The sequence below is a fragment of the Vulpes vulpes genome, chromosome 13 (assembly GCF_048418805.1).
Source record: "Vulpes vulpes isolate BD-2025 chromosome 13, VulVul3, whole genome shotgun sequence".
Lineage (NCBI taxonomy): Eukaryota > Metazoa > Chordata > Mammalia > Carnivora > Canidae > Vulpes > Vulpes vulpes.
This window is the reverse complement of record NC_132792.1, coordinates 64,735,723-64,761,795: the sequence shown is the minus strand read 5'-3', so window position 1 is coordinate 64,761,795 and position 26,073 is coordinate 64,735,723. Positions and strand designations below refer to the sequence as shown.

The following is a 26,073-nucleotide window of genomic DNA, read 5'->3' as shown; positions in this document are numbered from 1 at the left end:
CCCAGATCCCAAGATCACGCCCTGGGCTAAAGGCAGACGCTCAACCGCTGAGCCACCAGGCATCCCAACTTTTCTCATTTCTAATGGATGGACTGAATATTGTTGATAATCACATGTATCTCTAAATATCTATACTTTTCCACAACAATAAATTCTAGTGGGCTCCCCTCTATAACTGCACAAGAAATATACCAGAAGATCAAAGGAACAGCCAGCAACAAAGAAAACAGCCATATGCTAAATTATGAGAACCAGCAAATAAGCAATCTGACAGGTAAATGAATTATAAGACAAAAATATGAAAAATGATCAAACTATGAGGATGGGACGTTAGACCTCTGTGAAAATGGATATTCAGACCTGGAATGAGTCTTAGATCATGAAGTAAAATTTTTTTTTAATTTTATGAACAAGGACACTGAAGTTCACAGTGGTTGAATAATTTGCATTAAGATAAAGCAGCTAATTAATGAGAAAGATATTGATGCTTCAAAGCCTAGCAATTTGAACCCACTTTATCATAACTGCATATCACAGGTAACAGATTATTTGGTGAAAAAAGTAAAAGTTATAGTAGGAGATTTCAATTTTATTTTCAGTTATTTAAGCCCAAGAGAAAACCAATATTTCAGATTATATTTTATATGATAATTTAAAAATCGAAACGTAGAAATAAGGTTTCTGAAGTCATAATTTATAATCAAAGTTGTCTTAAAATGAACACTCATTTCCTCAAAGGGATTGACAATATTAAAAAATCTGTATATAAAGAATAGATTTGTCAGTAGAGTAGAGAAGACTTGAAATTATCAAGCTAGAAAAGAATATAATCAGTTCATGGACTTGGCATACTTATTCCTTAGGTAAAAAATATGTCTGCCCTCTACTGACCCCCTAAAACCCTACTTAGTGACATGTGGTTTATACCAGAATGCACATAAACCAGAATATATTTAGGAGTTGGTCTATTTCTAGTCACACAAGTTTTGTTTCCTAAATAAGACTTCAGATTACCATTTTGGTTTGTTCCCAAAAATTTCAGCACTCCATATGGTTGAAGATGCAGTCCCATCTTCTTAACAAGACCTTGTGTGAACTGTGTACAGTACTGTCTTCAAACCATTCGCTCCTATGCATATTCCATGGTGAGGAGAAATGCAGGGATTATGAGGGAGGCAGGAAATGAGAAAGACAGGCATGTTCCAAAGTTGAGATTCTGAAACTGCTTTCCAAATTTTCAAATGTGAAAATTTCTTTAGTTTGCAAAAACTGTTATAAATGATAGCACAGAACATACACATTCAGCTTATGGAGAGTCACACAGTATGGTAGTTATCCTAATTACAGCTCAAAAACCTACTATGGTAGATTTTTTTAGTGCATCAGTAAGAATATTATGCGTGCAATCTTATCTTATCTAAAAGAATTATTTGTAAAGCTACATATAAGTCTAAGCTGCATATAAGTCTGAAAAGAGTCATTGGGAAGTATTAAAATTATTTTGATGTATGAGAATAAACCTACCTGTTCATGAGTGATCATATTGATTTTTGACTTTTCTTCAATTACAGGTCTAATGATCAATTTTACTTATATTAACCAAACAACTAGCCAAAAAAGTTTCTTGAACTTCTGGTAGTAGTTTACATGCAAGGAAATCAAGACAATGAATTATCAACACTTGTGTGAATTAGTTTGAAAGGACAATACAAATAAGTAAGAAAATGGATTCTTTCACTAAATTTTCATAATTCATTTGAAACCTTGGTTAAATGATGCAAAGATCAAGGCTGCCAATTGTTTGCTATAGCACAAGTTTGCACACTATTAAAGGCATACATTTTTGAGAAGAAACCATTTTGGGTGGCCATTATTCACCTAAAAGTTCAAATACCTCCAATCAGCTTTCAAATAACTGCTGTATGCATTAATCTTATAAACCGAAATTAACTAGAAGATTCTGTAGTATTCTTCCCCCCTATTTTATTATTCATTGTTATAATTACTAGTGAATAAAAAATGTTTTTCAGCTATTTCTTACATTAATAAACAGGTAGGTAGGTAGCTAGATAGATAGATGGATATGAATAATGCACAAAAAATCTAAAACATGAGGTGAACAAAGTTATTATTTATATTCCAAGGAGCAATTATTTTGTAACTTGCTCTTCTGATGCCTTTCCAATACTTGGTTTCTTTTTTTAAAAAAACTAATTTATTCACCTTCTATGATATTTTATAAGTCAAGTTATCTTTTTTAAAGATTTATTTATTTATTTGTTTGTTTGTTTGTTTGTTTTAGAGAGAGGGCTTGTGCATGAATGGGAGGGGCAGAGGAAAAGGGAGAGAAAATCTGAAGCAGATTCCAGGCTGACCATGGAACCTCTCAAGGGGCTTGATCTCACAACCCTGAGATCACACACAATCTGAGCTGAAACCCAGTCTGCTCCTTAACCAACTGTGCCACTCAGGTACCTGCAAAATTACTTTTAAAAGCTATATTTAACTTAATGATTGATCTACAATCAACTTGAGTTTTTATACGTAATGAGAGCAAGAAAAAGAGCGAGACCTTTGACTGAGAGTCTTACATGTACCTGAAACTGTACTGAGCACTTCATATCAATCTCATATCTTCTTCAAATCAAAACTATGAGATACGTCTTATATCCCCAATTTACTTACGAGAAAACTGAGGCCCAGAGAAGTTAGGCAATTTATTAAAGATTATATAGTTGGGAGCTGGCTGTATTTGAATTCAAATGGTTGTTTGATTTTAGGGTTAGCCCTGGGAAGAGCCATCTCTGTAGCCACCGGACTTGGCCAGACTTGGCCATTCGGAAAATGAAAACAAATCAATAGTTCTCTTTGAGTGGTTCCAATTCCTGTACAGATTTTCCAAGGTGGGACTACAAACTGTATAAAATCAATTGCACAGGATTATTAGCTACACAATAGCATTTTTTTAGATCACCCCATTACACATCTCGGCAAAGAAAATATGTCTATTAAAAATTAAAATACTGTTTTTAATGCTCATGGGCATCATACTCTGTTAAAAATGTTCTTCTGGGTTAAATTATCATTAAAGTATTTCAATCATTAGCAGCACACAATTGAACAAAACAAATTAAATGCTTTACACATTTTGACACATTATTATTCAACCTAAAAAGCAAAATTTATTGGAATCTAATCCTTTAATGAAATGCGTGGGAAGGATGGTGCAGTGCCCTAATTAAAGGAGTCTTGACAAACACATTTTGAATCTTCACTTTTTTCCCCCACCCAAGAGACTTTTATACCTTGAGACAATGGTTAGATTCAGTAAGAGCTGGAAGATTGTAAAAGAGGAAGTAGGAGAGTCTCCTCAGCATTCAAGCATGTTCTGGGCATATCAGTGTTAGATTAAAAGTTTATAAAGTATAGAAAAATTGAGAGCCCCAAACTACCTTCACACTGTCCTCTGTGTGTCCTCCCAGGGAGGTACAAGCCTCACTTTGTATTTTGCTTTTCCAAAGATTTCTCACCCCTTGCTAAGTCCCCATTCCCCATTATAATTGTATAACCTTTAATAAAAAGAATTAACAAATAATTAATATTTGAATGAGCTCTATCAATTACATTTCATAGCAGTGTCAACCACCGGTATTCAGTTCAACATCAACCTTTCTGTATCACCACCAGTCTTTTCTTTTGCTTCTCCAAAGCAAAATGATTGCTCCACCCATCTTCCAAACATAACTTTTGCCTCCACCTCAGCCCCCTTGGCATGCCTTGGCCCATGCCTTCATCCTCATTCCACCACCCCAGCCACACAGAGTTTTCTTCCTGAAAACTGATATCCCGCTCATCTTGCAAACCCTGGGTCAATTACCAGCTCTCTCCTGAAGTCCTTTCAGAACAACATGGGAACAGCTCTCTCTCCTTGCTCTCTGACGTCCAGTGAGAACCAGTGTTATCATTCTTCTTCTTTTTTTTTTTTAAGATTTTATTTATTTGAGAAAGAGAGAGAGAATCGGAGAGAGCAAGCATGAGCAGGGGAGAGAGAGAGAGAGAAAGGCAGGACTCCCTGCTAGGCAGGGAGCCCCCAATGAAGGGCTCCATCCCAGGACCCTGGGATCGTGACCTGAGCTGACAGCAGATGCTCAACCGACTGAGCCACCCAGGCGCTCCTCCTACCATTATTCTTTACTTCATCTTTATTGCTTAGTATTCTCAAACACTCAGTTGTTCTGTGAATAGATCTCCTCACCATTCAACACAATGCATCCCTAAAAGTTATAAAGGAAAGCAGACTTTGATTCATGTTTTCTACTTGGCACCATGTATTATTCCAATAACAAGGGGTAAGACATAAACCAGGGGTGAGACCAACAGTGTGTCATAAAACCAAAAAAAAATACCTCCATATCTCAAATAGAATTTGGGGGAGAAATAAAACTATGGCTTAAGTCATAGTGCTGTAGGGCTATAATGGATATGAGATCTCCAGTACAAGCACCTCACTTCACAGGTGGGGATCCAGGGCACAAAGATGGTGAGAAATGTGCCCTGAATTTCAGAACTGGATGGAGTGGAATAGAACTCAAGCACAGCTCTGTTGACACACAGACCAAAGCCCTTTCTAGTATACTCTGCTGCCCTGCTATAAATGCCTATTAAAAGGGGCATGCATACTTTACACACTGATTATTTAAGGAGGCTTAATTTGCAATAAAGTGTTCATCTACCATAAAGAATAAAACTACTGAACCATAAATCTAAAACCAATATACTCCCCATAATAAACATTAAACAAACAATAACACAAGTAAAAACCCCCAGCAAGCTCCTGGAGAGCATAGTCATGCATTTGTTCCCACGGTTCCTGGCACACCAGGGTCACATGTATGCTGTGGGTGAACCCACAGTCCATCACTGGCCTCCTTAGGCTTCACACACGGCTGGTCACTAGAGCTATAAAAACTATCCAGGGGAAATCTGAACACCTTTTCCTTCTCCCATAAATCTCCCAGTAGCATGCAGAGATAATCCAAAAATTAATTGATCATTTAATTCAAAGATTAATTTGCAGCATGTAAATAATTTGAAGCTGTCACTAAAGACCTTAGTTGAGAGGATTTAGAACTATCACTCTGAACCCAGGGTGAACGCTGGTTTATGTGGGGAGTTTTGAAAACAATTTCCTCAGTCCTCACCAATTGCATCAGAATCTCAGGGGTGGGATCTGAGCATCATTTTTTTTTTTTAATCAATACACTTTAATTCTGATACACTGTGAGAGCTAAGAGCTACTTGTTTGGAGATAGATGTTTGGTCAGGGAGGTCCTTCCCTCTTTTTTTCTTATATTTTCTACCCAGACTAGCAGAATTTTTTTCAGTTTCAAGGGACAGAAACCCAACCTACTTAGGCTCAAAAGAAAACCTGCTCTTATACCTGAAGTCAGGACCGAACGTGGCCCTGGGAGTGAGACGCACCAGGAGCTTGCTGCCCTCAGGATATCCACCTTTGGAGTCTCTCTCCCACTTGATGCCCTCCTGTGCCTGTTTTCCTAGCTCAAATTCTATGCCCAGTCCTGCCAATCACTCCCCGGCTTACTCCTTCAACTACTGTGCCTCTCACATGACAGGCAGCTCACAGGCAAAACCATTAATGCATAGCAGAAAGCACTGCCTTCTCCTCACCTAGCGTGTGCAGTGAACATGGCCAGAGAAAAGCATAATCCTGCTAATGAGTCTCACTTTAAATCAATGACCTCAAATCTCAAGTGGCCCTCAATTCTGTCTAGCAATCATGACACATTTCCCTACTCCATTCACTCTCCCATGTTGCTGAACAACTAAATCATATTTTCTCTTCCCTTTGTTTCTCAAATTTCTAACACCTTGCGCCCCCTCCCCATTTTACTCTCATCTGATGACATTGCTTTCTACTTTACAGGAGAACTAAAGTAATCTGAGGACAACCTTCACAGGCTCTCAGCACCATATCCAGCCACCAACCAGCACTGCACACCCATGCTCTGCCTGCCTGCCTTATTCTACGAAGGGACAATTCAGGCTCCTGTGTAATACAACCCTCCTCTTGCACATGAGATCCTGCCTCTAATGGTTAATTCTGTGTCAATTTGACTAGGCCTTGGTGCCCAGACATGTGGTGAAACATTATCCTGACTATTCTTGTGAGGGTGTTTTTGGATCAGATTAACATTTAAATTGGTAGACTCTCAATAAATCAGATTGCTCTCCATAATGTTGATCAGCCTTATTCAACCAGTTAAAGGCCTGAATACACACACACACACACACACACACACACACACACAAAGCCTGAATAGAACAAAAAAGGTGACTTCCTCCAAGCAAGAAGGGATTCTGCAGCAGATGGCCTCTGGACTTGAGCTGCAACATTGGCTCTTTACTGGGTCTTCAGCCTATTGGCTGCAAATTTTGGACTTGCCAACTTCCATAATCACATGAGCCAATTCTTTATAATATATGTATTTATTATACACACACACCCACACACACAACCTTATTGGTTCTGTTTCTCTGGAGAACCCTGACTAATACACCATCCCTCTCATTAACACAAGAAATTCTGTCTAGAAATTCTTACCTCTCTGGTGTATATCATCATTTTCTCTTTCTATAGGATCCTACCCATTTGCATTAAAAAATCCTGTCATTTTTCTTACATATATCTAAAAAAAACAAAAAAACACCTTGCTTAATTAAATGTCCCCCATCAGCTCCTGCCCCCATTTCTCTGATTCATTCTGCAACAAAACTTTTTGAACAATCTTTGTTGAAAGATTTATCTGTAGTCACTGCCTTCAATTTCATTCCTCCCTTTTCCATTAAGCCTCCCCCAAACAGGTTTTCAGTAATTCCACTCCACAAAAACTTACCTTGTAAAGATCAACAGTGGTCTCTATCTCAGTAAATTCAAGAGTCATTTCTTGGTCCTCTTCTCACCTGACTTGTCAGCAGCATTCAGTACAGTTCATCAGTCTTTCTTCCTTGACATGATTTCTTCACTTGGACACCATACTCCAAGGGTTTCCTTCTACCTTACTGATTGCCCCTTGCCAGTCCTCTTTCACTTAAATTCTGAATGTGAGAGTAGCTTAGGCTCAACCTTTGGTCCTTCTGCTCTTTTAGGCCTACACTATCCCCTTACACTCATCTACTATCATTGCCTTACTTCTCTATCTACATACTAATGACCCACAAATTTGTATCTCCAATCCAGACCTCTCTCCTGACCCTGAGACTCAAATATCCAACGGCCCACAGAGCATGTTCATTTAACTGTCCAAAGCCACTGATCTTCCCTCCCAAATCCACCCAATCTGCAGTTCTCTACATGAATTCATGGCAATTTCATCCTTCAGTTGTCAAGAAATCTTAGAGTCTCACTTCTCTCTTCCAGGAAATCTTGACAATTCTACCTTCAAAATCTAATCAGCTTCTGACTATTTTCACTACTTCCACTGCCAAAAACCCATTTGACCCAAGTCACAATCACTTCTTAACCTCCTGGTGGTTTGTGGCCTCCACCCTTCTTTCTATGCTGCAGCCAGAGTGATCATTTTATTTTTTTTTTTATTTTTTTTTATTTATGATAGTCACAGAGAGAGGGAGAGAGAGAGAGAGAGAGGGAGAGAGAGAGAGAGAGAGGCAGAGACACAGGCAGAGGGAGAAGCAGGCTCCATGCACCGGGAGCCCGATGTGGGATTCGATCCCGGGTCTCCAGGATCGTGCCCTGGGCCAAAGGCAGGCGCCAAGCCACTGCGCCACCCAGGGATCCCCAGAGTGATCATTTTAAATCACGACTACCTGATTCTACTCTTGCTAATACTCCAATGGCTCCTCATTTTCCTAGGAATTAAAGCCAAAGCCTTACAATGGTCTTGAAGGCCTTTCACAATCTGACTATTTATTAGTCCTCTGACCTGATTTTCAACAACATCATATCACATTTCTCTCCTGCAATGCTGATCAGCTCACCATACACCAGAGACACCAGGCATGCCTCACCTTTCATTCCTTACACTGGTTGTTCCTTCTTACTGGAATGTTCACAATCTCCTCCTCCTCGATTCTTTCAATTCTTTGCTCAATATTACCTCCTCAATGATGGCTAACCTTATGACCCTATTAAAATTACAATTAGTCCCACTTTCAGATTCCTCTTATCCTGCTCTACTTTTTCCATAGCGTTTATTCACATGATATATAATTTACTTATTTATTTTGTTTGTATTTAATGTCTGTCCAAGTTCCACAAGTGCAGATTTTTTGTGTCTGTTTTGTTCACTGGCATTTCCCAAGCATCTAAAACAATGCCTGGCACATATTTTGACACTCAAGAAACATTTGTTGAGTGAATGAAGAAGGATGATGTTCAGCTAATCTCTTTGATTTTTGTTTGTTTATTAGCTAAATCTTATCCTAATGTAGAACTGCTTCCCTCAAGATAAGACAAATGGCTGTTAGTCATACCCAGGTTCACATCTTTACAACTCTAGGACCATAAATGAATGGGATATACCCTGTCAACTGCAGTTTGAAAATTTCAGGTGGAAGACTCAGGTCATATGCCTTACCTTTAACCAATTACTTTGGCCTAGAAGACATATCTTGTGAAAGAATGGCAGATAACCTTTATATGTAACGTAAGATGTTGGTGAAGATATGACATTGATGAGCATTGTCCTGAGCTGGCAGTTACCTCAATTTATTTCTACTAACTACCCATCACTCTTTCCTTTTTCCCAATAAAAACCATGAAGGTAGAACTGAAAGAAAAATAATGTCTATGCATACAACTGCAAAGATAATTATATTAAGATAATAGTATAACACAGCATCTCACAGACACTGAATATTCAATATATCCAAAAAGTGGACTCATACTCTTAGCCCCAAATCCTAGTAAACAGTCTCTATCTTATCAAATGGCCCAGTTCCAGTCACTCAGACCATAACAAAAGAGTAATCCTTACACCTTTCCCATCCCCTTCCTTCCATCTACACGTAATCTAATGCCAAGTCTAGTAGTTCCTTCTCCTAAGAATTTCTTTAATCTAGCCCCCCGCCATCAACACTTGTTTTTCTGTGCTCTATCTCCATCCTGATTATCTATTATATTGAACAGTGGAATTGCTTGATTATTTATGTGTCTCTATAGATTTTGAGTTCCTTGAGGACAGAAACTGACTTTTATCTCTGTAGGTAAGCAATAAATATTTGTTCAATTGAACCAAAAAGAACATACTAAGGGGAAACTAATGGATTTAAGAGATAGGTGTTGGGATAGAAAATCTACTTCTTTTGCCTTTATGATTGTTGAGAAATTCACGTCAGTACTAACAGTTGACACCAGTAGCCTCAACTTCTCCTCCCAGTGCAAGTCAGCCTTAGAAGATCATGTGAAAGAAACTAAGTAGGTAAATATGGACCAATATAGGTGTTAAGCAATACTGAATTAATAGAGTAGGGAAATGTGAACACTGAAGACTGAGATTGGGACTTATTTGTATATATCTTCCCAATTCAGTTATAAACTCCTTGGAGGCAGAAATGGTATTTTATTCTCCTTTCTACTCACCTCGAGGTATCCCATGTTGTAGGAATTCAATAACTATTTACTAAATAGTGCATATCTGCTTTTCTTCAAGGGTCTGAGCAAAGAAACCTTTCATATTCATCCATCTGCCTCCAAAATTATTTCTGATCCTCCGGAGTAAAATAACTTGTGGAAAGTCTTACCTCAAATAAATAGCAGAGCTAGTATTCAAACTCCTCCTTATCTCTCTGGTTCTAAAGCCCTTACTCTCAAACATTCTGCCATATTGGCACCTGAAATATTCTGAATAAATGTAAATACGGGTGGTCAAATACCTCACCCTCTTCTATTTCACTTTTGTACCAAGGTTCTTCTGATTTGTTTTTTGAAATGGACTTCTTGTTTCTGATCTGAGTTCTGGGGACATGCTTAGATTTCCAAATGTCCTTACCCAATCCCATTCAAAGAACTCTTTTCTCTAATTCTCAAAAAGAATGTTGTTCTCAGTCTTCAGGAATGAGATGTTTCTTATGGTCCTGAACTCACTATGGGATTCAAGGTCTTAAAATCATTATATGTTGTGCCTTTAAACTACTCTTGTAGTTTACAAGTAGTCTAAGAGTAATTCCCAATAATTGGCTTAGCTCTAACTCACATGGAGACATATGTCATATTCTTTACAGTCCAACAGTGTATGTCAGGTTTCATATCCTTTTGTGAACCAAAAATGACTAAAAAGAAAAATGTCCACAGGCTTTATAGTCCATATTGTGATGAGCATTGGTTCTATTTAAGGATAGTTCTTTTTAAATTATTAATGTATTACTTATTGAGTACCTACAATAAGCCGGCATTTATTTCTAGGTGCTGGGGACATAGAGATGAATAAAAAGCAGACTCTGATTCTCATCCTAGTTGCTGACACACTGGCCAAGGAGCAATGTATATTGATTAATAATCATAATACATTGTGATGTGAAATCTAAGGTGCTGGTGGAGGCTGAAGGAGATAGTAAACTTTGCCTGAGAAGAAGCTGGAAAAGCTCCAGAGAGGTGCAGCTTTTATGTTAGGTCTAAAAGGTTAGAAAGAAGGGTATTGCAATGGAGTCAGAAGACATACTGTGTTTGAGGACACGTACATTGTGTATAGCTGAAATATGTGTAATCTGAGAGGTTAATGTGAGAATGGCAATGTCCCTATAGAATCAAATTATTCCCAAAGTGATTATCTAGTCTGACTTCCTTATTTACACATGTGAAAACTGAGGCTCAGAGAGAGTGAGAAATATTATCATGCCATTTCTTCTGTCATGGGAATTCCATTATTTCTGATTTCATAAATATCATGATCCTAGTTGTTCTAATAAAGATAAGTTTTCCAAGCTCTTTTCTTTCCTTTTGAAATGGATTTTTTAAAAGATTATACTTTTATTTATTTGTCAGAGAGAGAGAGAGAGAGAGAGAGAGAGAGCACAAGCAGGGGTAGCGGCAGGCAGAGGGAGAGGGAGAAGCAGGCTCCCCACCAAGCAGAAAGCCCAACATGGGGCTCGATCCCAGGACCCTGGGATCATGACCTGGGCTGAAGGCAGAAGGTTCAGGAGCCCCCTCTAAGTTATTTCCTTAACCTGGTAAATTGTAGAATTCCAATGAAAGCCTGGAGAGTAGTTGGAAAAGAAAAGCATGCACTACTATAGATTCTTCTTTACTTGATCTTACCAAGGCTTCAGAGACCTGTGAAAAATAAGCTCCAGATGTAGCCAAAATTCTAGTCATTTTTCTAGTCAACCTGTGACAGGTAGTTGTAAAACAACAACAAAAAGACAATAGGTGAAGGTGAATAAATACGAAAGAAGAACAGTTTGTGAAGAGATGAAAACTTAGGGCTGGATATTTGTCAAAGAACATGATTACTATTTACAGAACTGTTAATCACAAATGTCATGGCAATGACACTCTTTTTTACGTAATAGTTTATCTCTCTAGTAAAAAAAATACACTCGACCCTTGGCTAGTAAATAAACTGCTGAACTTTTTTCACCTCGTTTTTGTTAAGTAGTTGAAAACAATATTCAATGTGGCACAAAGGAATCCAGGTTTACTTGAGACCTAAAATGAGGAAAATCCAAGAAGCATAGTAACACATATTATAGACCACCTGCAGGTTGCTTATGCTTATTGCTTACTGTTGTAGAGTAAATAGCTCTGAATCATTGTTATTATGGCTTTATTCCATGGTCCCTAAGAATGCTGTGGGAATTGGTTGTGGAATTGACAGAGACAGCTCTCCTTATATGTTTCTTCCCTATTTTTCCTTTTATTGATAATAAATTCTAAATAAGGAGGGGGATTTGAAGATAAGCTTATGCATATCATATTAGAGTAATAAACTGTCATTGTTCAAAGCTGTTGACAAATGAAGACTGATCAATTTTAAGTGATTTCTTTTTAAAGATTTTATTTATTTATTTATTTATTTATTTATTTATTTATTTTATTCATGAGAGACACAAAGAGAGAGGCAGAGACATAGGCAGAGAGAGAAGTCGGCTCCATGCAGGGAGCCCGATGTGGGACTCGATCCCAGGTCTCCAGGATCAGCCCTGGGCCAAAGGCAGGCACTCAACCACTGAGCCACCCAGGCATCCCCAATTTTAAGTGATTAAATAACCTAGCATTATTCTAAATTTCCCAAAGAAGTCATGAGATGTCCTACAAATCTGAGTTATACTAAAATACCTGAAGGCCCTCTTACCCTATCATATAAACAGTGCTTGAGACTCTTTGGCTATGTGTTCCTAAGACACGAACAATTTTTAAAGTCCAAAAATAGATACTATTTCAGTTTTTGGTTCTATTTGGCCAGCATTTCTTCTCAAACATGACTGTTTTAAAGGAGTACAAATACAGAGTTTCAAAGAGGGACTGAGTTATCTTAGTCCCACTAAAGCAGATTGAGGAAACTGACATGAATCAGTCACTTTAGCTCCTAAAAAAGGAAAGACTAGCCCTTTAAAAATATTATAGTTGTCTATAAAGTGGAGCATAATTTACATATATCTTCCAATGCAGTGTAATTAAGAACATTTTCACCTACCTCCTCAACTTCATTAACTTATATTTAGAACTAGAGAAACTTTCTATAGTAGATCTCTAGTGAACAAAGGGAAAAACACAAGAACAAATAAAATATATAGATGCTTCTAGAATATGATTTTTTGCTTGAATATTTTTGGGATCTATATTTGTCTCAAGGTAAGGTAAACATAGCCTACGAAGTCAATCACAATATACCAGGGTTCAAGCATAAAATGAGAAGGAGTATTGTGCTAAGATGCACTCTAGCAAGACTATTCTATTATAGATTCATTCTGTAAAAAAAAACAAGCCCATGTAGCGTCATTTTGTAAAACAACAACAACAAAAAGACAATAGGGGAAGGTGAATAAATACGAAAGAAGAACAGTTTGTGAAGAGATGAAAACTTAGGGCTGGATATTTGTCAAAGAACATGATTACTATTTACAGAACTGTTAATCACAAATGTCATGGCAATGACACTCTTTTACGTAATAGTTTATCTCTCTAGTAAAAAAAAATACACTCGACCCTTGGCTAGCAAATAAACTGCTGAACTTTTTTCACCTCGTTTTTGTTAAGTAGTTGAAAACAATATTCAATGTGGCACAAAGGAATCCAGGTTTACTTGAGACCTAAAATGAGGAAAATCCAAGAAGCATAGCAACACATATTATAGACCACCTGCAGGTTGCTTATGCTTATTGCTTACTGTTGTAGAGTAAATAGCTCTGAATCATTGTTATTATGGCTTTATTCCATGGTCCCTAAGAATGCTGTGGGAATTGGTTTTCCACACCTTTCTTTTTTTGGTTAAAACATCCCATTTACAGAATAAGTTAGAAAAGCTATGTGGTGGCCATGTTATCCACAGCCAAAAGACTCTATCCACCTGCAGTGGGGTAGGTTCCATCTCCAAGGCCTCTCTGTATGGTAACTCTAGAGATTAAAATAAGAGGGGGAAAGTTCTATAAATAAATATGGAGAATTTCAGTATAGAGAGAAAACACTGATTTGAATCAATTCCTTTAGAAAAATAAAATTTTCGAAGCTTCTGCTTCTGGATTCCTTCCCTTAAAAAGTAAGTGCCATTTCAACTTCAAAATATGTCCTGTTTTTAGAATTGGGATATTAAGCTACGTACTATTGCCCACAAATGCATCAGAGTCACAAATGCTGTGGTCAAAAGTCTTTACCCTTCTTCAGTTGACTGGTGATTTCATATGTTCTAGAAATATTTTTATCTTTTGGCATGATGCTCTATACCATATGGCACAACACACTGACAAGCAAAAAGGGTAGAACTAGTTTGAAATATATACACATATATACACACATATATTTATACATTTATATATTCACACACACACACACACTGAATGTATAGTGAAAGAATTTGCATGTATGCCTGCAAAGAAATATAAGGGCAAAGTTACACATTCTGCATATAGTGCTGAGATTTTTGTCCATGTGAAAAAGTCAATCAAAATCCAAAGCAAGATTGAAAGTTCACTATAGGCCTGAAAGCATTCAAGAGACATATCAAGAACCACTACGCTTTGCTACATCGAGTAATATTTGAACTGTCTATAACACTCTCTCACACAATATTTAATGCTGCTTCTGCAAGTGCAACAGTAACTGCAGCAATGATAGGTGCAACAGCTTGTATAATCCACTTCTAAAGAATTGTTCAAATGGTAAATACACTAAACTGTCTTAAATTGATTTCCCAAAGGGTGAAAAAGACTTACTCTTTGATTTCAGGTTGCTTCAACATTGTTTTCAACCCTCTGAAAACAGTGATCTTGAATCAAATTTTACAAGTTTTCAGATAGATTAAGGTGTCTCTTGGCCTGCTTACTATTCTTTGTGGTCAAGAGGCATGTTCCACTAGAAGCAAACATAGAGGAAAAGCTTCCTGACAACGACTTCTTGGAGATGACCCCAAAAGCACAAGAAACAAGCAAAAATAAAGAAGTGGGACTACATCTAACCAAAAAGCTTTTGCACAGCAAATGAAACAATAAAATGAAAAAGCAACCTACAAAATGGGAGAAATATTTACAAACCATATATTTGCTGAAGCATTCATCTCCAAAATGTATAAGGAAGTCCTACAATTCAAATGGAAAGCAAACAAACAAAAAACTGATTTAAAAATGGACAAAGGAACTAAATAGACATTTTTCTTAAGAAGATGTATTAATGGCCGACAGGTTATGAAAAGGTGCTAATCATCAGGTTAATGCAAATAAAAACCAGAATGATATCACCCAGGATGCCTATTATCAAAAAACCAAGGGGTACATGGTTGGTTCAGTCACTTAAGCCTCTGATTCTTGATTTTGGTTCAGGTCATGTTCTAAAGTCATGGGATCAAGCCCCCTGTCTAGCTCTATGCTCAGTGGGGAGTCTGTTTGAGATTCTCCTACCCATGTGCACTCTCTCTCTCTCTCAAATAAATAAATAAATCTTAAAAAAATAAAAACAAAAACAAAGAATAACAAGTGTTGGCAAATAAGTGGAGAAAATGGGACCTTTATACAGTATGGGTGGGAATGTTGGTACCGCTATTCTGAATAGCAATACAGAATTTCTTCAAAAAATTAAAAATGAAACTACTGAATAATCCAGCAATCACATTTCTGGGTTTATATTCAAAAAAAAGTGTTAATCAGGATCCCATGATATGCATTCCCATGTTCATTAAAGCATTATTCACAATAGCCAAGATATGGAAGCAATCTAAGTATCTATCTACAGATAAGTGGATAAAGAAAATGTGATATATAAATAAAACGGAATATTAGTAACCCCTAAAAAAGGTGGGAAATCCCACCATTTGAGATAACTTGGATGAAGCTGAAAGACATTACGCTAAGAAAAATAAGCCAAATGTAGGACAAATACTACATGATACCACATATAATTTATGGAATCTAAAATAGTCAAACTCAGAAGAAGAGAGTAGAACGAATGAACATTACTAGGGGCAAGAAGAGGGTGTAACAAAGAAGTATTAGTCAAAGGGTATAAAATTTCAGTTATACAAGACGAATAACTCCTAGAGATCTGTACAGTATTGTGCTTAGAGTTAATAATACTATATTACATACTTAAAAATCTGCTAAGAGCATAGATACTATGTCAAGTGTTCTTTTCATCATCATCATAAATAAAGATGGGAGGAAATTTGCATGTGATGGACATATTTATGGCAGTTTCATGGATGTATACTTAACTACAAACTCATCAAATTATACATATTAAATATGTGCAGACTTGTATATGTCCAAAAGGGGAAAAAAGGGCAGGGGGACCTAGGAGAATAGGATCATTTGTCCTATTCTCCATTGTATCTGAAAAAAGGGCAGTCTGGGCAAGCAGTGAATCTTAAATTCTCTGCTAAATCATTAAATGAATAGATGAAAAAGCCAGTGTATAAGATAAGGAAAAAGACGTATTTTCTCACATTGTCCATCAGATGTGACTTTCACACAGTCTAGTGCAAGAGGGAGATAGACTATTATTATTTGCTTTTCTTAGATTTAACACATTCTTCTTTTAAAGTCCTAAAATATGTCTTCTTGTCTTAATTAAATTTCCACTAGTAATGCTTAAAAGTTGTATTAGATCTTAATACTTTAGTTTTCAGTTAAGAGTAAATGTGTATGTCAGAACATTATTGCAAAGATTTAAAAAGAATAAGAGAAAAAGATAAAATAGTGTTAAATTTTTGGACATAAAGTTAAACTTGGTGGATCTGAATACTAGACTGCACTACATTTTGGTTGTATGACTTTGGAACATTATTTAAATGAGACTTACTTTTTACCTCTACAAAATGAGAAAAGTTATTGTGAGGGAAGACTCAATAAATTTAACAATTTAATAATGAATATGAAATACTTGCCTCTATGTCCAGTAGGCATAGGAAGTGCTCAAAAGTGTTGGCTGTTATTATTATAACAAGTCAAAAATAATTTTATAGTATTATATACTCAATACACAAAAACAGATAAGAGTCAACAATACTATAGTAGCTAACCCTAAAGTGGTAACTGTCCATCGTCCAAAGAAGTTAATCCCCTCACATCTTGCCCCTAAAGGACAGCACTGCCAAAATACAATATCATGACACTAAATCCTCACTAGACAAGACTGAGCAACAAGCCACTTGTCTTCCTGAGATAAAATTGTTTGGATGTTCATAGTTCCAAGTTACAGCTAATACAAAGCAATGCTTTCACCAGGACAATTTTGATTTTCAAGCAGAAAACATGGTGTTTCTAATAGTTTATAAGTAATTATCCTACCATTATTGAAGCATACTAAGGACCAAAATACGTGTGATTGTATGTGATTAACCAAACTAGGCTCAGCCCTTTCTCAAAGGAGCTCTGATCTGTTAAATAAAGTACACTGTCCACCTCTGCCAGAGAAGGGAATCATAAGCACAGTTATCAAATCCAGCACTTAGAACTAAAAGTTAATAGTACCTATGTTTAAACTCTGAATTTGAAGAAACAGGAATTTTAGGACTTGGCTGCACTCCAATTGCTATGTTTTCAGTTAGGTTTATGCTAAAGAATAACCATTGCACTGTTAGGTTCTCTATTTATAAATACTCATGATAGGTAAGCACTTGCTATGACATCTTCACTTTTTAATTACAGCAGCAGAAAACGTGTTATGTATGACATTTGATGAATCATTTTTGTATGCAGTTTGTATATTTTGACATCAATATCTACAACTCTAAAATATTCACATTAGAAATAAAGAATTACCACATCGAATTGTCCATTTATTTATTCATCCTTCATTTCTTATGACAAATATACACTGAGAAACTAGTCAGTAAAGTATCGAAAGTTTCTTCTTTATTATTATCAACTATTTAGGATAAAATTATGAGGAGAAATGACAATGGATTTAAATCCTGTTATGGTTGCACTTTTATTAAAATTTCTATTAATTTCTGTATTAAGCAATTATAGACTTAATTAATCCTTTCCACTTTCCTATAAACCAAAAAAAAAAAAAGAAGAAAGAAAGAAAGAAAGAAAGAAAGAAAGAAAGAAAGAAAGAAAGAAAGAAAGAAATCCCATCCCAAATATTTCTGTGTTGAAAAAAATGCCAAAGCCATAAAAATGAGCACTCTGGCTATAAAAATGCACAATATAATAGATGTCACCTTCTCTTATTCAGCAAAGTAGCTTTCTATAATTTTGTCCTTTGCCTTTCACACAAGAGTAACGTGAAGTAGTTTCAGTGGGATTTTACTTTGGATAAAATACAAAAATACTCTCCTACAAGAGGTTGTTAATCTTTCTTCTATAGCTGATGGTTCTCTCTGCTCTACTACTTTTGGGAAGTCAGTGAAGCACAGCATCCCATCCCTCTAGGTCCCTTCAAATCCTCAGAGTCCTCTTTGCTTTATCCTCCACACTGTGGACAGCAGGATGCAGGGATACACCACATCTGGGAAATCAGAAATCTGACTAGTTCACATCTGGATCTCAATGTCTATAGCCTATGACTTATTTTCAAGATGATTTTAGAGAGTCAGAGATGTAGGATATATAACAAGCATTCAAAACTTACTTGTATATTGATGGATAAGTAAGAGAGACTGATGAGCAGCCCATAATGATCTGTGAAGTTTAGGACCTCAAGTTCTCAAATTACTATGCATTAAAATAGTGATGAAGGCACTGAGTATTTAGAAATATTTATTTTCTGTCCTACTCCTAATAGGTAACCAGCAAAGTCACCTAAGGCCCCGTCTTTCCCACTCTGAACTTTCTTGCAAAAGGCAGTGTAGTTTAAGGCCCAGGGCATGGCAGATACAGCCATTGTATTAGTTCTCTGTGGTTACTATAACAAATTACCACAAATCTGTGGCTTACACAACACAAATATTATCTTATCTTATTGTGTTAGTCTCTTCTTCTGAAAAATAGCTCAGTAACAGTTATCTCATGAACCACAGTGAAGGTTAAATGAGATAATATATGCAAAACATCTCAGGAGAAAGTGTGGCATAAAGTAGTGCCTCAACATTGTTCAATTCTGTCTTCCCTTATCTTCCTCTCAAAAGTCAACATGCTAGTGGGCTGGAGCTGGATACTGGATCCAGGTCCATTGGGCTTCATAACTATGCTCTTTGCCTTACACTACACTGTCTTCTACAAGAAGGTCTCATTGCTGGGAAACACTAAAGTCATGGAGGACTTGATATACATAAATAGTCCCACATTTCTAAGGTCATCACTCCAAGATTTTATTCTTATAGAGGTAATGGATTTATGCTGATCTAGTATAACTTTTTTTTTTTTTAAGATCGTATTTATTTGAGACAGAGACACAGAACAAGCAGAGAGGAGGAACAGTGGGAGAGGGAGAAGCAGACTCACTGCTGAGTAGGAAGCCTAACGCTGGGCTCAATCCCAGGACCCTGAGATCATGACCTGAGCCAAAGGCAGATGCTTAACTGACTGAACCACCTAAGCTCCCCTGACCTAGTATAAATTCTGAATTGATTTTTCTTAAGCAAACAAATACTATCTTCTAAGGGATAGCCATGATTTATCAGCAAATATGATCACAGCATTCAGTAATCCTTAGTGCTGACCCAATTCACAACATATTAAATGGTCACCTTGAAGGGCACACAAAGAAATAGTCAAGTGTCTTCAACGAGCTCACATGTTCCTATAATTACACAATTGGAAGATTCTCTACCTTCAGAACCTTCTCCTTTTTAAGTTATAAAATAAAACAGCATGGCAAGCCTGAAATCTGTCTCAAATGGTAACAAGACCAATCCAAACACTTAAGTTTCATAAGGGAAAGTGTAGCACCACACATAACTGATTACTCCTTGCCACAAATGTGCCTGGATATCTCTCTAGCACCTCCTATGTAAAAACATTAAAACCCACCTGTTAAATTCAGCACAATCTTGAGTAGAAAATTACTTTGCTTTCAGCTGCCCACATCTTTGTCCTATACTTTGTTATGAGAAAAGAGGAAGAAACAAGAAAAAATCCACTAGTGATTGCAACCTAGCTCTTCTGATTATCTAGGGAGTGGTAACAATTTGAGAGATCCAGAACACCATGGGTCTTGTTTGGGAGCAATCCATTAGAATGTGGAAATAACTGACCTATGTGATACAGTGATGTCAACAAATCAACATTTCAAAATAACACATTATCCATATAACCTTGACATCTTACAACTTGAAATCACTGAACTTTTACTTTGGCTCATACTAATCTTAACAGCATTTAAATCTTATTTCTTACCAATTACAGCATTTGGGGGGCAAAGGGATATGTGTGTTGGGGAAGAGGGATGCAAGAGGGAAGGAAAACCATCCCATTTTTCTCCTAAACAGTAACTAGGATAAAAAGGTTTCTGGGTAGTGACAAAGAAACCTAAAGGTACGAGTCAATTGTCTTTGAAGTTGATATCATACTTTACAAATTGTGTTTACATTTCTCATGCACTTCGCTTCTCACTTCTACCTTGTGTGGTAGCTGCTCTTTCCATTTTCCAGTTAGGCATAGTCAGGGGTCACAGAATTCATGGATCTTTTGAATCTCTTGCTGAGGAAGGAGATTCTCTCTGAGGTAGTCTGGAAAATGTCATTTGGTGAGGCAAACCTTTTCTGGGCTCACTCTTTGAGGTGTTTTTCCAGTTGAAGATTTACATAGTGCAAGTTCAGTTGTGCTCTCAGGACCTACTATTCTCTAATAGCACCTTCAGAAGGGTCTCAGCTGGGTCAAAACCTTAATCTTAGTCCAGTAAGACTCTGACCTCCAGAACTGTAAGAAAATAAGTCTGTGTGTCTTAAACCACTGAATTTGTAAAAATTTGGTATAGCAGCAATAGGAAACTAGTGCAATTTTGGTAGTTGAAAGTGGCATCCTGCTGTGACAAATACCTAGACTTGGGGAATGGGCAGAGGTTGGAAGAATTTTGAGGAAGACGACAGAAAAATATCCAGACTGCCATGAACAGATGTAGAAATACAGATGATAGCAACTCCCCTAGTAAGGACTCAGAAGAAAGTGAGGACTGTGGGAGAGAACATAAATATCATCTAAAAGCCTAATAGATCATAAGTTAAAGCCTGAATAGACCATAAGTAAAAATATTAACATTAAAGGCACAGCTAGTGAGGGCTCAGATTATATGAGGACATGCCATTGTGAACTGGACGAAAGGGATCCTTGTCTTAGAGTTGCAGAAAGCTCATCTACATTGTGTCCTGCAGTTATGTGGAAAGCAGAATCTATACAGGATGAACTTGGATATTGAGCTGAGGAGATTTCTAAGCAAAGTGTTGAAGGAGCAGCCTAGTTTGTCCTGTTGCTTATAGTAAAATGTGAGAGGAAAAATGCAGAAGCAGGGAAGAATTCTCGGGCACCAAGGAACCAGGAACCGATGTTTTGGGAAATTCTCAGCCTATCCAGACTGCAAACTCAGAGATTCACTGTCAAGAAAGACTGCTCTGGAGAGAAAGCCAAGCATGTTGCTGGACAAATTTTTCTAGTGCCTGGGAAAAATCAAAAGGATGGAGTATTCTGTTAAAATCAGGGATAGATGGAGACCAGCCTTAAAGCTTTCCTCGATAGAGCTAGTTTTTAGTCATTCAGGCCAAGCTTAATTTATTTTGTGAGGCTAACTTGATCTGGATTATTTCTAGCCTATGCCTCTGGAAATGATAAGCAAAACTTGAATTGTTTCCCAAGGTTTATATGAGGTAACCACTGAAAACTGTAATAATGTAACCCATTACTGTGAAGATAAAACACTCACTGCTCTCTCACTACATAAGCCACTTTATAAAAATATACCCGAGACTCATTCCATGTTCTGGTTTGAGCACTTCCAGTCTGCGAACTGTCTTTCTGGTGTGTGCACAATTATTTCTTACTAATTACCACTTCAGTGATTCATTGGCTATTTTGAACTTTTGACATTCAGTCATACACACTCATTCACATGTAGAGTATTAGTCAATCATTGAAAAGATTATGCATGTGACTGTTTCCCCTTAGCCATGACAAAAAAAAAAAAAAAAAAGCCAGGAATATAAATGGTATAATCCAAGAAAAATCTGTGGAGGAACCTCTTCTCATCGAGTCAATCCTTCCGTACATGGAAGACCCATGATGTTCATGGGAATTTTTGTCCTAGGATGGATCATATCAAGATCCCCACACTAATTTAAATGATTTAAATGGTGAGATTTGGGACTTTCGAGTTGAATGAGATTTATATGAGATCTTGGACCTTGTAATAGGTTGAGATTTTTGTGAATGTTGGGTGGGGTGATATATTTTGCATGTAAAATGGACATAAATCTTTGGAGGTTAGAGGGAGTACTGTGGGAGGAAGAATAATGTTTCCCAAATACATCCATGTGTTAATCCCCCAAACCTATGAATATGTTACCTTACATGACAAAAAGGACTTTGCAGATGTGACTAAATTAAGGACCTTGAGATGGGAAGATTATCCTGGATTATCTGGGTGAGTTCAACATAATCACAAGGGTTCTTATAAAATAGAGGCAGGAGTATTAGAGTATGGAAAAAAAAAATGAACTCTGGTGGTCTTTAGAAACTAGAAGAGATAAGGAAATGGATTCTCCCTAGGTCCACCAAAAGTAATGCAGTCCTGCCAACACCTTGATAGAGGCCAGTATGATGGGGGAACAGAGGACTAGCTGAGGACAAAAAGCACATTGACAAGTCCTTGAAATAGGTGAGTGGCATTCCTCTACAGACTCAACTGTCTCGATGTTCACACTTTGCTAAGGGCAGAAGGCAATCTTAGCCCGACCCCCCAGGGTCCTGTAAGCCTACTTCAACATATAAAAATTCCCTTGGAAATTTCCCTTTATCTCTAAACCCCCAAGATACGTGTTGGCAATCATCCTCTAAGCACATGGCCCACCGATATACATCTTTAGGGTCTCATGACTCAGGTTTTATTAGACGGTAATAAGTGATCTTTTCCCAACTATATCCAGCCCCCTCAAGGTCCTGGAAACCTTGCTTCCAAAATTCGTTAGAGAGTACACGATCCTCAAACCTCTCCCAACTCCCAAGTATATAAAGAGCCACCCCTCACAGGCCTGGAGCAGCAGCTATTCCTGCCCACGGGTACTGTCCCAGTGCTTTAATAAAACCACCATTTTGCACCACAGACGTCTCAAGAATTCTATCTTGGTTGTTGGCTCCGGGCCTCACCCCACCAAACCTCACCTATATTCCAAAACTTCATCAACTGAGGCCCATTTCAGACTTCTAATTTCCAGAACTGCACGATTTAAAAATCGGTTACTGCCCCCTCCCTATCATATTTTCTGTGAACACTTTCCTCTATTCATAATAAGCTCTTTAATTCTAAGTGTCCCCTTTAACACATATATACTTTAGTGCCACTCTGTATTTCATTTATTTAGAAGAACTTACCCATTTTATATTCATTTTATATTGTTCTGATAGGACTTTGTCATTTTTACACGGAATGGGAGGTAGGGAAAGAGTAATAGAGACATGTTTGTTTTCAAGTTGGCCTTGCTAACCAGACTCTGTTTTCATATGTTGTCTTTATCATAATTTAGAGAGTATCTACACGTAAGTCAATTATTAGTAAAAAGTGGTGATTTTTAAAAACATATGTATCTAATTATCGACTTGCTGGATATGAACTGAGGTTCCTAGCACCACCTGAATCATATCTTGAATCTATCGATTTTAAATGTGGTGTTGGCGAGGCATAGACACTGTGGAAGATGGAACCTACAAAGAATCAAGTAACACTGAATTTTTTTTTTTTTTTATGATAGTCATACAGAGAGAAAGAGAGAGAGGCAGAGACACAGGCAGAGGGAGAAGCAGGCTCCATGCACCGGGAGCCTGATGTGGGATTCGATCTCGGGTCTCCAGGATCGCGCCCTGGGCCAAAGGCAGGCGCCAAACCGCTGCGCCACCCAGGGATCCCAACACTGAAATTTAACTATCCTAAATCCTCACGTTGGGCTCTAAAGCAAGAGCACAGCCATTGGAAAAGACAACCTGGGGGCGGGAATGGCACATCCCAGGAAAAAATCACTAAAAATTTTCATGGGGGGGGGGGGGGTGGGGGTGGGGAGCAAAGGCTCCCTTCTGGAGTATTCATCCATGCACATTCTAGAAACGTCCACAGGTATTTGAACACAGTGCAACGGTGCCATTTCCCCCAAACTATTGAGAAACAACCTGTATCGCACACATCCTTACTCACATCAACACATCCGGGTGTACATGTGCATACGCGCGCTCGCACACGTGTATGCCAGACCTAATCCCAAGCAGAAAACACAATGATTTCGACTGAATGCTTTTATTTTGAATACGCTTCTAGTTCCACATTTCCAACCAGTCAAAGAAGCGACGCACTTTTTAGCGTGCTGTCACCGCTCCTGTTCTAATGGCGCGAACACGGTGACTGCACAGGACGCACCGCACGCGCTCCTGCAGCAGCGAACTCCCGCGAAGTAAACTGAGGCACAGAGGAAACACGCAGAGACAGGGACCAGACCGCATCCTGCCATTTTCCTGAAACTCTTCACTTTTAACTGAATGAAGAAATGTCGAGGAAACTCCCCCTCGAAACGCTCGCGCTCGCCGAGCTCCAGGCCACGAAGCATCAACCCGCTCACCGAAACGCAGCGGCAAACTGCGTCTGCTCCGCTCGGGAGCCGCGCGCCGCACAGCGAACGACGCAAAGCCTGGGCTCGGCGCACACGACCTACCCGGGAGCAGCGACTCGAATTTCGAATTCGGTCCCGGCGCTTTAATACGCCTGCGGACGTGCGGGGAGGGGAGGGGAGGGGAGGGGAGGAAGGGGCCTTTGTCACCACACACGGTCCCGAGGCGCCGCCGCCCGCGCAAGCTCGGACTGGGCGCACCTGGAATCGCGGCGGGGGGCGGGCGGCGGCGGGGGGCCCCTCGGGAGCCGGGTCGCGCTCGGCCCGCGGGGACCAGCGCGCATGCGTGGCCCGGGAGCCCGGCCGCGCGGCGAGGCCGCGGGGGCGCTTACCTGGTGCGCCGGGCGCGCAGGCACAGGGCCCAGAGCAGCAGGGCCGCGGCGAGGACCAGGCCCGGGACGCTGGGCAGCGGCGGCAGCGACGGCTCCAGCCAGAGGAGGCCCATGCCCGCGGACTCGTCTTCCGCCGCCCGGTTCCCGCGCGGCCGCAGCGCACAGCCTGGGGCCCTCGGGGCGGCGACACTGCTGCCTCCCGCGGCGTCTGTCGGCGGCTCCCCACGCCCCCGCCCGGTCCGGGCGCCAGAGGCGGGCCTGCTCGCGGCGCTGCCGGGAATGCCGCCGCGGGCCCCCGAGCTAGGCTCAAAGTTCTCGCCTTCCCCTCCCTCCCCGGCCCGGCCCCCAGCCGCGCGCACCGCCCCGCTCGGCGACCGCCTCCGGCCCGGCGGCTCCCGGAGACCTGCGGCCGGGAGGAGGGCCCGGGAAGCGGGGGCAGGGGTTAGGGGCGCCCGGCGACGAAGCTCGGGAGGCCCGCAGGACGGAGACTCCTGTTCAGCTCTGGAAGCGAGTCCCCAGCCGCGCGCCTCCTCCGGACGGCGCCGGGACTGTGCAGGGGCTCCGGGGCCGCGACCCCGGCGGGCGGGCAGAGCCGCTGTGCACCGCTGCGGCGCGCGCCGCCTGTGAGCTCGCACGCCGTTGAGAGCCTACTACGTGCAGACGCTTGTCCGCGGGGCCGGGGTGCAGAGCGGGCCGGGAGGGACCCGGGTCCGCGGCCTGTTGCAGAACGACGCGAAGGGCCGAAATAGAAGCGGTACCTGCCCTACAGGTGGTTCTTACAAGGGATGAGGGAGAGACTTTTAAAATGCTGTTGCCAGAGCAAGGCCCACTCGCCAGGGACCTCACACGTGTTTATTTACCACCCTCCATTCCAAACCTGTGATGCAATATTTGGCAGTATTTTAGGGGTCATATAGTGACACTCTGGCCAATTTACCCTCGTTGCTCAGTTCCTAAGTAACGAATAGCCTTTCTAACCAGACTACTCCAAGCCCACTGTGTTTTCTACTTTATGGAAGATTTTATTATGTTAACAAGGTTCTCCGGAGTATTCTAACAACTTGGGGACTGATGGCCATACCTCAGACCTTTGACCTTTCCAGTCCCTCCTCCCCCTTGCACATCCCCACAACACACACCCATTCGCTTTTGCCCTGTTCAGAACTCTTAATGATTGCCTTTATGACAAACTCATAAATCTTCCATCTGCGATGAGAAGCCCTCCACAATCTGTCCCCATTGTATAACTCCCACAGCTGGTACAGTTCCATGTACACTAAATCTTGAGCCTCCTTCTTCATCACAGCCCT

General features: G+C 39.6%; 1 protein-coding gene across 2 annotated transcripts in view; it reads right to left on the bottom strand.

Annotated features, from left to right (window-relative positions):
• CYP7B1 (cytochrome P450 family 7 subfamily B member 1) overlaps positions 1-25,334 on the bottom strand; it is a 173,999-nt gene extending 148,665 nt beyond the window's left edge. The window contains exon 1 of one of the 2 annotated variants that reach the window (XM_026012010.2): positions 24,764-25,334. In XM_026012010.2, the coding sequence (XP_025867795.1) occupies positions 24,764-24,876 (113 nt within the window). In that variant the 5' untranslated portion in view covers positions 24,877-25,334. Of the gene's footprint in view, positions 1-24,476; positions 24,636-24,763 lie in introns of those variants that run through there. The other variant, XM_072734646.1, reaches the window with a different exon arrangement.
• Positions 25,335-26,073: the final 739 nt, after the last annotated feature.